Here is a 17828-nt window from a genome sequence, read left to right on the forward strand (position 1 = left end):
AAATAAAAAAAAAAAAAAAAAGGGGGGGGGGCCAGGCAAGAGCTTCCTGCTAAAACACCAACTGCTTCCTTCTCGAGTTCTCCCATGGAGAAATGCTGATGCTGAAGCTTTCCTGGAAGAAAAAGATGCAGGAAACCAGCCTTCCTCCATACTATCCCCATTTTTACCTCCTTCTTCATTTGCTTCAGCTGCTCCAGGAATTTGACATGGTCCCGCTCCTGCTCCAGGCGAATGCGCTTGGCCTCCTCCCGCCGGCGCAGCGAATGATCTTGTTCCATCTTCTCAATCTGCTGCTTCTGCTGCCGTTCGAGGTTTTCCAGTTCAGTGTCATAGAACTTCTTCTTTGTCTGTACAGGAAGGGAATAGAGGTCAACCTCAACCTCCTCTCCCCTTCATTTCCATCCAAAAGTTTTCTTTAAAAAAAGGGGGTGGAAAAAAAGGGGCAGGAGATTGTCCTTGCATGGATTGAGCCTCTTTACTAAACACAGGGGAGAGAAATTTCCAAATAACACCCCCATGAAGCACACAGGGCAGAAACAGCTCTAGGGTGAGCACAAAGCATTGTTCTAGCACTGATGCACTTCCAGCCTTTCTCCTGCTTATGTCCTGATCTGCAACATCCCACTGGGACCCACGGCCCTTGGCAAATATTAGCAGGCAGTGAAGCCTAAGCATAACAGTTCTTTATCTGCAGACAAGGATTTCCAAGTTTGAGAGCACTGCGCTCTGACAGCACCCTTGTGTCTGATATCTCCTTCCCTGTGAGATGCAGAGATGGAGCACCTGAGTGTCAACAAGAGCAGGTTGCAAACTGCCCGAGGGAAAAGGTAAAGGAAGCACTTTTGGGGGTTTTGCACATCGCACTGTGCAGTAACTAAGTCTCACAAATGAGAAGTGACTTGCTAAGATGGCAGTTCAGACATGGCACGTCATGACTAGAAATACAACAGAGCACACAAATGAGCGATGGCTCCCAGCCTGCCACGAGGGGATGGGGTTATGAGGTGCACATGAAAGGTGTATTTAAAAGATGGCTCATGAAAGCTTTAAAGGGACTTATCTACAAAATAATTTTACTTCAATGGAAGCTTCCCACGGAGGGACTAAGTATGTAAGCCCAATTTATCTTTATTCAATTTACACTCAAAGACTTGCCAGATTTCCTGCTGTCACACACTGACCATGATGCTTTCTTATTTAAAGGGGGTTTTTCTGTGAAATACATCAGCACTATAAACTGTTTCTCACAGTAGTTGTGAATGGACAAGAATAAGAAGAGATCATTAAAGAGGGAAAGTCCAGAACAAGCCTTCTCCTGCTACACCCTGTCAGACAATGGCAGTCAGTGCTTCCCAAGCTGCAGGCTGGATGCGCTGAACACCCACAAAAGCCTCTGTCCTCCACAAGCACGTCCCATGCCTCAGATCCCAGAGGGGTTCCTCGTCGGTCCTGCTCCCTCTGGACACCATGCCCCAGGACTGCCACAACCCAGAGAGCATCACCCTGCATGAGCGTTTGCAGGGCATCTGCAGAGAAGAAGTCAAACCAGCTGATATCCAGGAGCTTCCCCTTCCCTGCTCACATACCGTCATTTCTTGCTCGAAGCGCCTGAGCATCTGCTCCAGCTGCAGCTGGTGTTTGCTGTTGAGCTGGGCCTGGTTTCGGTGCTCCTCCTTCTGAAGGAGACGCAGCTCCCGCAGCTCCTGACGCCTGCAGAGGGTTATAACGGAGGGGGAGAGAGAAGTACAGAGTCAGACAAGTTCAGAGGCATGTGTCTGAGCAGAGATGGCAGAATCAATAAGCAGAGCACTTCAGCAGGGAAGGAAAGCTGCACAGCCATCCCGTAGTGCCCTGCCACTTGCTTTGAGCACAAGCAGGAGGTAAATCCCAACTGACTGATGTGCTCTTGGGCTCTGTTACACCAGAACACTACGAGGAAGCAGAATGCTAATTATGGTATCTGTGGGAAAACTGTCATTTTTCATAGGTAAGGCCTGTTAGCGTTCACCGTTTCTCAAACAAGCCCTGTCAAAGCTCCTGAGGTGATTCTGCAGGCACCGCTCCCCCAACCAGCACCCAAAATACCCATTCTGCCAGCTGGGTTAGTGCATACTGGTCTTCAGAACACAGCTCAGGTCAAACTGGCACTGCTCTCCACATCTGTTCTTGCTCATGCCTGGGTGGCAGAAAGGGCAGTTTTCCCAAATTCTGACCTATCTACCACAACATTGCATTGCTCCAGGGATCTCCTGGGAAAAGCACTTTGGAACGATTCCCTCTTTCAAAACAAACTCAAGCCCCATTAAATCAACTGGTGCAAAATGATGTGCTCTCTTCTGATCTCACCTTCAAATCAATACCGTGACATGTTCCAAAAAGCCAGAAGGAAGCCTCTTAAGTGCAAATCAAGGTGTTGGGAGAGTTGATGGTGAATGCTAGCTAGCCCCAGGGGAATAACCACTTCTCCCAAAAGGTGTTGAGGGATTTGATGCTTTCCAACCCAAGTCTCTCTGTCTCTTCCTTGCAGATGGAGCAGGCAGTATTTTAAAAAGAAGCCCTTTTCAGGGATGCCACCAGAGCTGAGAGTGGACTAGGAGAAAGCAGCTATGCGTGGAAATTCCCTGTAGGCTAGTACAAAATTTCCCCATGTTTTATTGGAATTATATGCAGTTCTCACACTGAAAATGAGTAGCTAATAAGCTTCTGCACAGATCTGATATTAAAGCCTAGCAATAAGGCTGCTGCAGGGACACAGTGCTTGGGACAGAAAAGATTCCCAGGAAGCCCCTCAGAGCAGCACAAGGGAGCACAGAATAGGGCAGCAAGCAAAACAATTTGTATTTTAATTAAGGCCCTTCTCATTTCAGTGCTGCTACTGATAGTAATGGAGCTAGAAACAACAGTTTCTCTTCCTGAGAATAGGTCATGGAGGTTTGAAAGCTGTAAGATCTGCAAAGGATTCATAGAGGCTCAAGCAGGGAGGATATACCCATGAATATTAAGTGATGCTCAAGGAGTTTACAACTCCCTTGGCCTTTCTGTTAATGAACTCTGAAGAGATAGAAGAACAAAAGGAAGAGGAACATCTTGAGAAGGTTTCTGTGCTTATTTCCATTGAGCCAGCATATCTACATCACTGGAGACATTCAGTCATCCTCAGATGACAGAGACAGCCACAGCACAAGCTTCCCTCATCATAGCCTTCCTGCATATTATCTTTGAGATGCACTCCTTGTCCCCTTGTTCCCCTCTATGCAAACAGAGCTCAGCTTGTGTGGTACATCAAGCCCTTTGCCAGATAAGGAAGGCTAAAAGAAATGATGTCCACACTGAACAGCTGTCTTGTCCAAGGGGGACCGAGACAGAAAATGAGAGGACTTTAGGTGACTCCTGTGTTTGCTTGTGGAGAATAAAACCTTGCCCTGGATGGCACCCTGACCTCCCTCTATCCCAGTGACCCACTTGCCTGAGGAATCTCATCTCTTCATCCTTCTTCTCATCCTCGCTGATGATCTTTGAGGTGGTGACGCTCACCTCTACTCCATCCACCACAAACTTGCGGGTGCGTTTCAGCGTCTTCTTGTGCATCCGGGAATCCTGAGTTTGGCAGGGGAGGAAAGGAGGAGGCCATGAAGCAGCTGCCTGGTTTGTTGCATGGGGTGCTACAGCTGGAAGCCTCAGAGCAATTTTGATGCCATTATTAATGAAGAGCATAACCAAGGAAACAACATCGAGCAAAAATCAGTCAGTTTGGAGCTGCCATTCAAGCCACGCAGCCTTTCTACCATGTCACATTTCCACCCTGCAGAAACGACCTGGAGGACAGACAACCCACCACCTGAAGACCCTTCCTTGCCATGTCTAACTCAAGTGAAGTCTGATGGGGGATGCTACGGCCCCCCCTGACGCATTGCTGAGGAACCCACACAACAGGAAGCTTGCAATGGCTGCTCTGAAGGCTCCTGGGCCACCTGATCCACCGGTACCCCCCCACACCCTCACAGGTGCAAGGCAGGCAAGGCCCTCACATCAGGCTGTGACTGCAGATGGAGCCACAGGGAAACAAGCCAGCCCTGCCCAAAGGCTCAGTGCTCGTGTCCCTCCTGCCTTCGTTACAATACTTCACTAATCACAGCCAGCTCTGAACCCCTTACAGTGACCTCCACAAAGCACAGCCCAGGCTCACAGGACCCCTGAGTCCTCTCCCAGCAGTGCCACAGCAGGTCAGCATCCCCCTGCAGCGTCAGCAGCCCAAGCCTGGCTGAAGGACTGCATCCAGAGACTCAGTTTCTTTGGCAAAGAAAATAAGGATATGAATAATTTGAATCAGGCAGCCCTACAGGGGAGGCACAGTGGTGGGATGAACAAAGGCTTCCTGAGGTCCTCTTGCTCTTACAGTGATGACCATTACAGATATAGAAGATTATATAAAAGCTCCACATGAACCTGCAAGGCCCAAAGCAAGCCCCTGGAGAGCTTGCTGCAATGGAGGAGCCAGAGAAACTCCGAGGACATGTAACTTGCCCACTGTGTAACAACATACTGTTATAGTAGTGGTTCAACCAACACAGAGAAATTGCTGCATAAGACCAGTTTAGGTCATGAAGACTCTTACTGCCCCAAACTGAATTAAAACAGCTGGCTAAAACTCCCTATTTTCCAGATGAGAGATGTCCACATTCAGCTGTCCGTGCCAGCCCCAGTGCCCATTAACACCATGACTCACTGCCTGAGCCCAGAGACATGGGGATGCTGCAGCTGCATTGTGTCAGGGCCCCAGCAGTCCCCAGGCTCTTCCCCACTGTTGAACAAGCAGTTCACTGCCTTATTCATGGAGCTACCCAAACACAGATCTAAAAACAGAAGTATTCATTTTCTCCTGGTCTTTTCTGTTATCCCTTGGTAGGTGGCCAGCATCCTCTCCTGAACACGAGTAAATGTATTTTCAAACATTCCTGTAAAGTAAATTGTTCTCCAGAGAGGAGTCTGAGAAACTGTGGTCATAGGGGATGCTGACTTTGAGACCCCACTCTGAGCATACTTCACAGCACACATCCCAGTGTGCCTCCTCCAGCTCCCAAGGGTTTCAGCCAAAGCTGTGAACTCCCACTACTCATGCAGGCCAGACTTCAGAACTTCAAGTTAGATACTCAAAAGAAGGAGTTCCCTCCAGAGAAAGTTTGGTTTACCTTTCAAAACTCTATTCATCTCCTTCTGCCTATTTCTGACTGTTTACCAGCTGCAGCCTCCCAAACTCACCTGTAAATTTCTTATTCCTAATCTTTTTTAAAAAAGAAAAGTGACCTGAATACCCTTAATCAAAACTTTTTTTTTTTTTTTTAATAAAGCAACTGGAAAAAGAGTCTGGTAACAAAAGAGTCACCTTAAGTTTGCAGTTAAGCCTGCAATAAAAAGCATGTAATAGTTAATGTTTACAACCAGAAATAGTTTAACTCTTTGCTGCCTCTTCTCTTGCTGCAACCTGCCTGGCACCCTGTGCCTGAAACTGAGCAGCACCAGGAACATAAGCAAGGGCAGAACAGGGGAGTTTAACCCCATGGAGCTAAGGCTGGGCAAGGATCCTGGCTGAGAAGGGAGCAGCATGGCCTGGTACCCCACCATACACTCACAGCTCACTGTGTGAAGCAGAGGCTTCAGCAGAGCATCTTTCCGAGGGCCATTCAGCAGCATCACTCCTGAAGAACAGCTCTGCTTGAATGCCTTACTTGGAAAGATGCCATTTAGTTTGATCTGAGCATTAACTGTGGCTGGGGCAATTCAAACCACGATCTAACATGATCATCTCCAAGACTTAATCCCTGTAAAATCCAAAATAATCCTTTCCTTTCCCCTTCTAGGGGAACCAACAGGGGAAAGCAGTTACACATGTGGCATTATATTAATCTTTGGCTGGGCTCAAGGAGACCAGGTGTCATGGGAAAAGCAGTGAGGAGGGGTAAATTGCTATGCAAGAGCATCACACTTCCTTTATTAGGGATCCACATTGATTGCAGGCTCTTGTGGGGGATGCTGGCTCTCATTCTCACAGCAGGAGACAGGAGGGGAGGGAAGTTTTTCTGAGAATGGTTTTCCGGCACGTTCTGTGCCGGGAAACTATCACTCATGCAGGCAACTGGATAAAGATCTTGTGCAACACATCACTCTGCCCCCTCTAGTCAAACACATTCTTCTTCTGAAACTCAGCAAATATCATTCCAGTTATTTTGCCTCTTCCTCTAAGCCATGCTGACCTGGCTGGTTCTGGCTCACAAGCATTCCAGGCCTCCAAAAAGCTTCAGCAAAAGCCAAGAAGCCTGGGAGGTCTTCACGTAAGTCACTGATGACACAAACCAGGCCAGATGTATAGCAGGTTGAAAAAACAGTGAGTCACAAGCCCAAATAAGATTTCTCTGGGACTGGATGTTCTAGGAATGTCAATAGATAAAGTTTAGGAAATCACATTTTGGGTTTCATACTTGTCTTTGCTCTGACTGTGTATGACTGCCCAAGTCAGGTGAGTGGCACAGTTACTTCATGCTTCTCAGGGAGCCAAAATAGCTAGAAAACATCAGAATTCCCTTAGATTTCAGTGCCTGGGACAGCAGAGGACACATGTATCCACAGCAGCTCCACCAAGAGCTTCTTCACTTGAGGACATACCACGTGCCCATGGGACGGCTTAACTCAGCAGTATGTGCTGTGCTACCCTGAGCCCAGGTGGGACAGGCATCCCATTGACAGGGAACACAAACCACCAAAGGCTTTGCCTAGAGATGGGCTTCCTCCCTTCTTGCTGGCCCTGTGTTTATTTGCAGAGCTCCAAGCCCAGACACGCACACTGCAAGCCCCAGAGCCAGCCAGCCTTTCCAGGTGTCTCACCAAATAGCACTGGGATGGTACCCGAGTGGTCTTTAGCCTCATGCTAAAGCAAGATTCCCAGACCCTCTGTCTCCAATCCAGCCTCTGTCCTCTCCTACTTTACCTGCTCCCCACCTTCAGGCGCAGGGCAGACTAGGGGCAACTCACTTTCTCCTCCTGTAGTCATGGTGCTTTCTCAGGAAAGAGTTTAAGGGGCTATGGCCAAAGAGTGCATGTGCATGGCCTCTCAAGAAAAGGATTTGAATTTCAGGAACTTGGCTAAAAAGGAAAAAAACACCCCAGCACTTTTTAACAGAGGTTTGTTGCCTTTCCTTCTCCACGCTCTCTGCCCCCCACTCTCACCTTCAGGGAGATGGACCCACTCTCTCTGTTGAGGGACAGGTCAGCAGACAGGGAGATAGTGAGGTCCATGCTTTCGGAGGCTGAAGTGCTGCCAGAATCTGAATCCCCTTTGGACCGGCTGCCAGGGAATGGAGCTGGGGGATCCAAGCTCCCATTGGCAAGCTTCTCCTCCATGAAGTTCTCCAGGTGGCTGCTCTCTGGCCGCTCCCCAATGCTCTTCCGCTCCTTGCTGCCTGGCCTCGGCTGCTTGTCCCTCTCTGCTGAGTTGCCCAGCTGTCCAGGCTGTGAGATGATGTCTGGCTTGCCCTGGCTGGCCAAGGTGGCAGAGCCAGCGAGGGTTTTTGTGGAGTGGTTGGTCTCCAGTTTGTCATTGTCACTGCTTAACCTGTCATCTGAGACTTTATCACTCTGTCCATCTGTGGTCTCCTTGCCAGTCCTCACAGGCCCATTCACTGCCTTGGCCAAGGAAGAGTCTGGAGGCTTCTCCCCATCAAAACTCAGCTGACTTGCCTCAGAGGGGTCCCGCTTGTGTTTTCCAGGGGGCTAGAAAGACAGCAAAGGGAAAGCGTTGAGTTTTGTACCATCACTTTAACACAACTGCAGACATGCAAGTCTTCATGCTTCACAGCAAAGTCACCCACAGGTGAAGAGTTATTGGGAGGAAATCTTCCCTTTTAGGACATCAGCCCTGGGATACTTCTATCTTTCTCCAGGTTTGTGATCCCAAGGACTATGGACATTGGCTGGAAGGAAACAGCACAGAGGGGAAACTCCAGAACCCGCAAATTCTTAAGAGGCAGCCTAGGAGATTACATATCAAACACATTTTCAAATGGCTAACTCCACCACAGATTAATCACCATCCTCTCCCACAGATGAGGGAGGTCGAGGCAGGTGTTCCAGCAAAGCTGCTCAGGCAGCCTTGATATGTCCCCTTCAAAGAGCCCAGCTCAGGGGCAGATTTGCCCATCTCCCTCCTAGGGCTGGTGGTGCCTCACTGCTGCACCACGTGCTGCTGGCACTGCTTCCATTCTATCTTCTCCAGCCTGCACCAGGGCCTACATTTCAATTTTTTTTTTCTTAATTTTTTTAAACACTTTTTGCAAGCCCCTCCTGCAAGCAGGCAGCTGAGCCACCCACCAGCATCATTGTTTCTCCATGCCCTTGGCAGCCACCATATAAACAGCCCCTTTCTGGCCAAGCAACTGCTTCCTCCTCCACCTGATGGGGCCCAGAATAGCTGTAAACCAGCCTTTTGGAGCCGGGCTCTTTCCCCCCGCCACAGATGTACTGGCAAACTTGCCAGTACAGGGCCAAGAGCACTCACTGAGGCAGATTCTGATGAGTCGTCGTCTTCTACTTCATCCCGACTGTCCTCAATCTCTTCCATCACCTCAGCCTTGGCCTCAGCCACCAGCTCGCGGAGGGCCCGGTTGCTGGTCACTTTGCTGACAAAGGGATGCTGAAAAGCCAAACACAATACACACATGTGAGGTGGCCAAAAAATTAACTTCATGAGTTTGTGGCCAAGTGAGTACCTGGAAATGGTGGTGGCAAGAACCACTTCTTGCTTTAAAACAACTGTAGAGGCCCAAGGACACAGTTCTTGCCAGTGTCACCAGGCTTAACCTCCCAGACGAATTTACAGATACGTGCCGAACGTATGAGGAAGAACAAGAGAGAACACGATGCCGAGGTTAAGCACCAGCTCTGCACAGATGCTCCAAGTGTGGTTCTCTGCAAAGCTGCTTTATGTCAACATCCCCTAAACAAAATCACCAGCTGCATTTAAACAAGGGGCTCTCACTGCTGAAGAGACGCTCCCCCTCCCTGCAGGCAGGCTGAGCTCCAGGGTGCAGGTCCGAGCTCACAGAGTGCCACCAGGAGCAGGGCAAGAGCCGGTCTGCAGGATCCCTGAGTGCAAACAGAGCATGGAGAAAAGTTTAATTGAAATCAGGCTTGAATCGCTCAGCGCACACAGCAGGGTGTTTGTGTTGGGCTTCAGCAATAGGCTGTGGAGCCCCTCGGGTTCGCAGGATGGGAAGCGTGCAGCCAGCGTGCAGCGCTGCGAAGCCAGAGCGTCTACAGCCAGTGGGGAGAAGCATCTTCCAGGTTTTTGCTATTATTTTTAAAAGGGACAGGAGGAAAGGAAATGAGTTTAATTTAAATCTGGGATAACCAGGTATAATCCAAACTGGCTGCACCACAGAGGCCTTTTTTAGGCAGCGGGAGCCATTTCTATTCCAGCTGGTGCGCACAGGGGCTCTGCAGATTGCTCCAAAGGGAAAAGCAGGGATGTTCCTTTCTGGAGTATTTTAGTGGCTGAGAAGTACTATGAACTTTCTAAACAAGACAAAAATAATCTGAATCCAATCTAGATCCCATCAACACTTTTCTTTTTTTTTTTTTAAACCCTCCTTAAGGAGAATCAGGCTGTACAGACACGGGTGGTTCAGACACTCGCAGACCCAGCCCAGGGGCCAGTGCTGGTCCCTACCTCCAGAAGCTGGGCAGCACTGGGTCGGGTCTCTGGGTTCTTGTCCAACGCTGTCTTCAGGAAGTCTCTGAACTCCAGGGACCTTAAAACACAGTTGTTGGCAAGAATCTCAAAAGAGGGAAAAGCCTCGAATGCCACAGGGGTCTGCCTGATCCCTTTGCAGGTTGTGTCCCAGTGTGCAACTGGCCATAATCACCATCTCACTCCCAGCATGGGAAACCCTGTGCTCAGTTATTCCGATTATTTCAAAGAGAATGAGCAACACGGCCAAGTGAAGGACTAGATTTTGCCTTACCTGTGATGGCAACAGACGGTGGGACTGAGCACCAGCCACTGTGCCCCAGGGCCAAGGTGGAGAGATAAGAGAAGACACGAGCACTTATCCTCCAAAATGGAGCCCACGGGTGGAGCTGCTTGTGGACAAGGATGCTTCGGATCCATCCCCACAGCCACAATGTGAAAGGATGGCTGTGAAGGATCAGGAACCCCATAGGAGGGCACCCTCAGCTTGCAAAGAGCAGCTCTGAAATACAGAGCATGTCCCTGATCCAGTCCTGGCTCCTGAGCTGCTCCAGAGGAAGAGCTCCCACCCTGCCTGCTGTGTTTTAATGGTGGGCCTGCTACCTGAACTGCTGTAACAGTCACAACGCTTATAACTCCAGTGCTCTCCCAGTATTTTGCTGCTGGCTACCATGCAGTGGGTTTTATCAAAAATCAAAAAATAAGAATTCACTGGTTGAATATTTTTAAATGCAAAAGAGGCTTTCCAAATTCCAGGAAAGAAATCCTGGAGCTCTTGGCCATCTCCAGGTTTAGAGGAAAATCTGCCCTTCATACAAAACAGGGACATTCTGAAAACCACCAAGGGATCACCCTTGCTTTAGCAGGGCTGTGGGTGGGCAGCAGCTCCCTGCCTTCAGCCAGTAGTGCTTTCAGGGCCCCTAGCACATAGCTGGACCTAGAATACAGGTAGAATCCTACACCGGGCTCTCAAATTAAACAATAACTCTAGAAAAGACTATTTTTTCTCTCCTGAAATACTGTGTAAGTTGGGAAATGCATACTCTGCTGGCCAGAACCCCTCACCATTTGGAAGGGCAGCTGAGCGTTGGGGGGTCAGACTTGGCAATCTTCAGCAGGACTCTCATGGGGTTGAGCTCGTGATGGGGTGGCTCAATCTGAGCCATTTCAATCAGCGTGATTCCCAGGGACCAGATGTCTGCCTTGTAGTCATACGGAGTGTCCTTCATGGTCTCGCACATCACTACCTCCGGGGCCATCCTGCAAGGGGCAGAGCAAGGAGCAGGGATGGGGAGGGATGACCCCAATGCCACACAATGTGAGCCTTGCAGCAGCAATTAAATAATCCACAGCATTGCATAAAAAACCCCAGCCTTTCCTTCTATCTCTGGGTTTCAGAAGAAGCATCTTTTTTAAGGGGTCCAACCCCCTCCCTCTTCCACAGCCCATCAGAGACAGCCCAGGCAGCCTGTGGAAACCCCCAGGCCATTGACATCTGGCGCGGATGTTGCTTCAGACAATAAATTTATCCTCGCCAATTCCGTTCCTTCAGCAAGTCGGGTGATTTAGAGATTGCATTTCTGGAGCAAGGAGTCGTTCCCATGTGCTTGGAGTTGCTTCAAAGCCCACTCCACCCCCTGCGTTGGGGGGAGCCAGGAGCACACACACACACGCGAGCACACGTGTGCCCCTTGGCTGGCACAGGGCACCCTGACACCCGGCAATACTCCCGCACCACCAAGGCTGCTCACAGCTCTCTTCAGGCAAGGCACATGTGGACACTGTCCAGGACTCCTTGTTAAAAATCCTCCCACCTGTGCTCAGTAAGACACCATGGACCAACACACCCCAAAGGCCATCAGCTCCCCATTTCTGAGCAAGGCTGATTTTCAGAAGAGAGAAGCTCCTCATGAACACAGGATTTCTTAGCAGGCAGGTCACTCACCAGTAAGGGGTCCCAATGAAGGAGTCTCGCTTCTGCAAGGTTTTCATGTTCTTGGCAGACACTCCAAAGTCAGCTGCAAAGAGCAGTAACATTAGATGCTGTAGGAAAACTGAAAGACCCTTGTGAATTAGCACACTTGGCTGAAATGCAGATTTAAAAGCAAACACACATTTAAGGCAAGAACATGATACAACGTGCTGTTTCCTCTAAACTGAGCATCAGAAATTAAATTTGCTTTTGGGTACATAACCACCAGGGACCTTCCCTCCTATGTACTATAAGACAGGGGCATAACAAGCCACTTTTACCATAACCCAAACTCTATACATCTAGAGGGAAGTCGAGATCTTTTCCACAGACAAACAAAAGCAGCTCCATAGCAGATTACTTTCAGGACTGCTATTTCATAGCAAAAAGTCTCATTTTACACCAGAAAAAACAAAGTGCTGTTACATTCATTCTCTTCCCTTCAGCCCCACGCACAGTAGCCACCGCATGATGCCTTTCTCTGATTTTGTCCCTTCTATAGACAGCTGCTGAAGACAACCCAACTCAGATCAAATTGGTAAAACCCTAACAGATTACCAAGCCCAATTCAGGTCAGTTTGCTCTCCAAGATGGCTCTGATGACCACTGGGGGAGCTGTTATCCATCTGCACCCTAAGCACAGGGTGTCCCTTGGCCCAAGCTAGCTGGAGCACAACCCATGGTCACAGGAAGGTTTCTATATTCCCAGGCTGGGTGGTCTCCATCAGCACCCACAGACACATCCCAAGAACACCTCACAGCTGCCAGCAACCCTCATTAGAGCCCAGAAGTAGATCTGCACCTTTCTGACCTGTCCCTACAGACAAAACTACCTTCTCATCCCCCAACAGGTAGCTGGATGCCAATTTAACTCAAGCCAGCAAGTTGGCAAAGCAACCCTTTGGCAAAACTCTCCCTGTCACCACCAGACTTGCTCTGGAGATAAGACAAATTCTTCCAGTTCCCAGCCCTGCCAACTGGCACCCTGCACAGGATGCTTAGCGGCCAAAAAGCATAAAAATCAAGTTCAAATAAGGATTAAACAAAATCACAAAAGGAAAGTCCATCAAGGGCCTAAGCACAGCTGTGGCTCAGGGAGTCTTGGTGCCTGGCTGGGGGCTAAGCACAACACACAGCATGATAGTAGATTTGGCCTCCCATAAAACAATACAAAGTCTTCCCCCACCTTCTCCTGCCTGAGCTCATCAGCCAGCAGACAAGCAGCTCATGTCCCACAGGCAGGGCAGAAGGCAGAGAGCATCCCTCAATCCCCACCACACTCAGGCATAACTGAACACTACAATCCAGCTCCCAGCAGCACATGGCTGTCATTAGTGTAGTGTGAAATGGCTCCAGGCAGCACCATCACCCACGGCCGCCCTCCCAATGAGCTCGAGCTTGGCCGAGCAAGTGCCTGCCCTGTGCCTGTGCCAGGCAGCTCACCAAGTTTGATGTCCCCATCCTGGGTGAGGAGCACATTGCCTGCCTTCAGGTCACGGTGGATGATCTTTTTGCTGTGGAGGTAGTGAAGGGCTTCCAACATCTGGCGGCAAATCACTTGAATCTGAGGTTCAGTCAAGCCCCGGTCCAGCTCTGCAGGGAGGGAAAGTGCTATTAAAAAGGGCAGGGATTCGAGCGATGCTCCACCTGAGCAGCAGAAAGGCACAGACTACCCAGCAGACCATTTAAAACCACTGTCCATGGGTGAAAGCAGCGGGACACCAATGCAAATCAGCTTGTTAAGGTAATTTATTCCCTAACCCAGCACTCATAGTGCAATGCCTGCCTGCTTGGAGCTGCTGGTTTAGAGCTCCCTCCCAGGGATACATGGCTGAGGCATCTGGCAAGGGATGATGAGTGGGATGAGGAGGGGGAGCCAGGCATGCCTGCGACAGGGAGCTGCACTGCAAGTTCCCCATCGATCTGGGAAATGGGTCCCCAAAGACAAGCTGGATCTCACCCAGAGTGGGAACAATGCTGCAGAGAGGAGTGAGCGGAACTTGGCTGCAGGCAGCAGCAGGGTCAAACACAGGTGTGAACATCAGCAGCGCCATATGCAGCCATGCTCTCATCCCCCAGGGAGCTACCCCTGTCAGAGATGCAGCATAACTCCATGTACATCATGAGGGACACGCCACTGCCCAAAGCAACAAGCAATAAAATGCTCACCAGCATTATCCCTACCCCCTGCTCTGAGCTGGTTTTTCAGGTAGCACCACGTACCAGCACAGCAGTTCATACCCTGTCTGTCCCTATTTCTGAAGCTTGCGGGGACATGCAACCACTGGTGTGACCTCCTGCTGAGCTCTGCCTGGCCATCTTTATCATCCAAGATTGCTTTGCAAGGTGACAGCTCTGCAAACCATCAAACTTCCAGATGGTTAGCATCCTCTGAGCTTCCCTCCCTCCTTTCGCAAGCCCTTCGCAGTGCAGATCCCTCCTCTAGCACAGCTGAGCATGCAGCAGAGCAGATCAAGCCTTAGACAACTCCAACTGCCCAAACTGCCTGGTCAGGATGGGGGCTGACAGACGGACCCCAGCAACTGGGACAGATGCTCATTACAATCTTAACCACAGGCTGAGGGATGCTGGGTTCCTTCTCTTCCTCACCAAGATCTCCCTTGCTCTGGGGGAAGCTGATGACTTTCATTCTTCCTGTAGAATCTGGCAAAAGTGTGGTGTAGCAGGCCACAGGTTTTGTACAAAAGATTTCAAAGGCAAATGCCAGTTGCTGGCAGGGATGGGGGGGTGGAAAAAGCAGCATTCAGCAGCTCTGAATTTACCAATGCCAGGAGCATTCCTGAGCTCTGACTTGCAGGTTCTCCTGCCCCTCATTTGGGGGTGCTGGCACTAAAGTCAGGCCACTTGCTCATGGTTTTCCATGCTCCCCCTTCCCAGGTCGTCCAGAGACTGACTGCTATGGACACAGCCCCATGAATACTCAGGGGGATTTTTGTGTCCCAAGAGACAAGGCAACTCTGTTGAGGTTTTCCAGGAGGAAGGCATCATTTCCTCCAGCACTTCAGAAAAGGTATTTTAAAGCAGGTCCAAATCACTGCATGAAAGAGGCTGCACAAGTTTTAGGGGCTGAATCAAAGATGACAAATTTGAATCCATACTTTTCCTGGAAATAAACAGAAAGGCAGGCCTTAGGAAATATTGGATCTGAAAGGGAGTATCTCCTGTAGAGACTTGGCTCTGTCCCAGGGGCTTCAGGCAAGAGGACAGGGAGAGCCACGCAGAGGGGATGTCACCCCCTTGGGGTCCGTACAGCCCTGGCACAGAGGGGCTGTGGCACCAGTCAGGGCTGTTTTGGGGAACACCCACACACTCCCTGTCCCAGCGGATCTATGTGGAAGGGAGGAGTTAAAAAATGGTAAGATTCCTGGAATTACTGCAAACTGCAGTTTATTCGGATGCTCTGCTGCTTCACCAGATGACCGATACCATATGGAGAAGTCAGCAAGAAGATCATGGGAGATTCATCATAACAGGCACCCAAATTAAACATCTCCGCCCCACTGCCCTTCTTGGGAAGCTGTGGGAATAGGATCCGGAGCACCCAGTGTCTCCGGCAGATAGATATTTAAAGCCATCCTTCCCCTCTGGCCAGACTCTCCCTTCTCCTCATGTCTTGTGATCTGCTGATCCCAGTAGCATTTAAATCACAAAGGACATCAAAGTAGCTCAAGAAATGCCCCAGAGCTGCCACACCTTCTGCTTCAGGTATGAAAATAGGCAAACTCATGGGAGAGAAGCAGTAGCTGGAGAAGCTGGGGCACCCACGTCTGCTGTCTGTCCGAAGGTTGCCCCTGAAAGCGTGCCAGAAGGCTGGAAACACCTTCCCCGAGCACGGAGAAGAGCCCAGTACCACACGCTGCACTCACCTAGCATGGTGGCATCCACCGCCCCGCCTGGGCAGAACTCAATCATGATCTGGGGAAACAAAGAGAGAGGAATTAAAGTCAGGTCCACATCTCACTGAGCAAAGCCCACCGGCTAGGTAAGAGGAGACAAAAGCCTTAAGGTTTGCTTCCCTGCATGGCAAAACTGCCCCTTTGCCCCACAAGGGATGCAGAGACTTCAGTGCTCCCCAGGACACATCCCCCAGGCACCCCTAGCTCGAACCCAAGCCCTGGGGGCAGACCCCACACACTGCCCACAGCAGCATCTCAGAGGGACTGTCCCCACGTCTGTGACACACCCAGCCATCGTGCCTGGCCCCTTACCTGGACACCCACCCTGAGCAGCCAGCTTCAGCTCCGGCTTCCTCTCTGTTTACATCTCTTCCCATTGCATTTGGAGTGAGGGCTGCTCCAGAGAGCGGCCTTGCCAACAGGATGAGATAGCTGTCATAGCTGGGAGCTGACGTGGCCGGGAGAAATCAGGCAGCATTTTCTTTGGCAAATGAGAGATGGGGAAGGCTCTTGGGTCTTCAATTTTTTTTACTTTTTCTTTTTCCCCCATTGCTCTCTTGATTTTGAGTAATTTGAAAGGAGTCAATTAAGTCAATAAAGAGGTCGAGTACATTTAACAGATTGATGCTGTTTCTCTCCCAAGGACATGCACAGAGTCCTGCCACTCCCCCCACCTGCCTGCCTGGCTCCTGATGTCTCCACACAGGGTGGGCAGCACCCACTGGGTGGGCCCTTCCCCAGCACCTCAGGGATGCAGGTCCTCTTCCCCCTCACCTCTGCACAAACTCAGCCAGAGCCTTTCCGGGGTGGGGCTCAGTGCCAGCCCCCTGCTCCCCACTCCCCTTCGGGGCAGATGAGACTGCTCAGACAAACAGATTAAAATTTCAAGTAGTCAGGGGTCAGGAGGGAGAAGAGATGCTTCACCTCCCCGACCAGCTCTTCTCCCCGTCGAGGCGACACAGGGCAACAAACCGGAGAGGTGAAATGCCAGAGTTTATTTTGAGGACAACAACTGAACAAGCCAAAGGCGGTGTTTACCAGTGCAGCGGCTCTAAGCCCTTCAAGTGGAGGTCACGTTATTCAAAGCAGCTCTAAGCACTGGACTGGGAGACAAGAAGAGAAAATTCAAGCTCCCTCTCTCCCATGGTCTAACGCTTTAGCTCCAGGCGAGACACATCCCACCCTTTTGTCCTGCAGTTCCTACACATGGACAAGGGAAACACTATCGACCTGCACTGTGGCGGAAGACAAACTGCTTTGTTTTGGAGGAGAAGGGGGAGCAGGATCAGGTGCTGGGATGCAGCAAACCTTGAACTGCTCTGCGAGAATCGGCCCGGGTCCAAGAGTCAGAGGGGAGACAATGCTGAGAAAAGAAACCCAGGCAGGTTGGGCAGCATGACACAGGCACCACTGGAGGAAGCAGAGAAGCATAAACAGAGGCCATGGCTGGGGAAGCATTTGAAGCAGGCAGAGGGAGAGAAGTAATTGGGAAGACATTTGAACCATTTGCAAACCAGGAAAAGAAATCGGCACTGACTCAAGAGTTGAGCAGAAGCCTGGCAGGGAGGAAGCCAGTGGGCCAGCAAAGCCTTTGCACAAATGCACGTCAAACTGCTTTTATTGCTCAAGTTTATAGTTTGAATCAGAGCATCAGCAGCTTCATTAGCAAATGGAAAGGCAAGAACTGCCTCCTGCCATGGTCTCCCCTGACACAGAGATCCCCACTGGACCGCTGTGCCCCATCATCACCCCCAGCGCAGCTCTAGGAAGCTCATTTCAACCAATTATTTTTATAGTGCTCCTCATCATGTTCATCAGAGCAGACAAACGCCACCAGTGGACACCAACTCTTCCTGGGCTCCTTAGAGCCCAAAATACCAGAAGCAAGTCCTAAACAAGCCCAACACCAATGAAAACTTGGCAGCTGGAAGGGCAAGAGCCTTCCCTCACTCTGGGAGGCCAAGGGGATGTGCAGGGCTCTGCTGGCACAGCCAGCCTGGTGACAGTACCTCCACACACTGATACCGTGATCCTGCCCATGGGACCTCCCCTCTGCCCAACCACCCAACCTGCTGCTAGCCCAGAGCAGCCAAGAGTGAGCCACTGCTGGCTGCGTTACCCAAGCCCACGGCGCAGCGTTTGCAGTGGCTGCAGACAGACAGTGCAGACCCGATCCCATGCAAGGCTGAGTATCGCAGCT

The 17828-nt window shown here is 50.4% G+C and overlaps 1 protein-coding gene across 1 annotated transcript in view; it reads right to left on the reverse strand.

Moving 5' to 3' along the window:
- The window catches only part of STK10 (serine/threonine kinase 10), a 50834-nt gene that overhangs the window by 4414 nt on the left and 28592 nt on the right, over positions 1-17828 (reverse strand). Inside the window, exons 4-13 of the mRNA XM_026858543.1 lie at positions 15599-15647; positions 13155-13304; positions 11685-11757; positions 10805-10999; positions 9719-9800; positions 8549-8683; positions 7222-7764; positions 3467-3597; positions 1587-1710; positions 168-347 (exon numbers count right to left, since the gene is read on the reverse strand). Of these exons, the coding sequence (XP_026714344.1) occupies positions 168-347; positions 1587-1710; positions 3467-3597; positions 7222-7764; positions 8549-8683; positions 9719-9800; positions 10805-10999; positions 11685-11757; positions 13155-13304; positions 15599-15647 (1662 nt within the window). The remainder of the gene's footprint in view (positions 1-167; positions 348-1586; positions 1711-3466; positions 3598-7221; positions 7765-8548; positions 8684-9718; positions 9801-10804; positions 11000-11684; positions 11758-13154; positions 13305-15598; positions 15648-17828) is intronic.

This window comes from Athene cunicularia (assembly GCF_003259725.1).
Source record: "Athene cunicularia isolate RWA chromosome 13 unlocalized genomic scaffold, athCun1 chr13_part1, whole genome shotgun sequence".
NCBI lineage: Eukaryota > Metazoa > Chordata > Aves > Strigiformes > Strigidae > Athene > Athene cunicularia.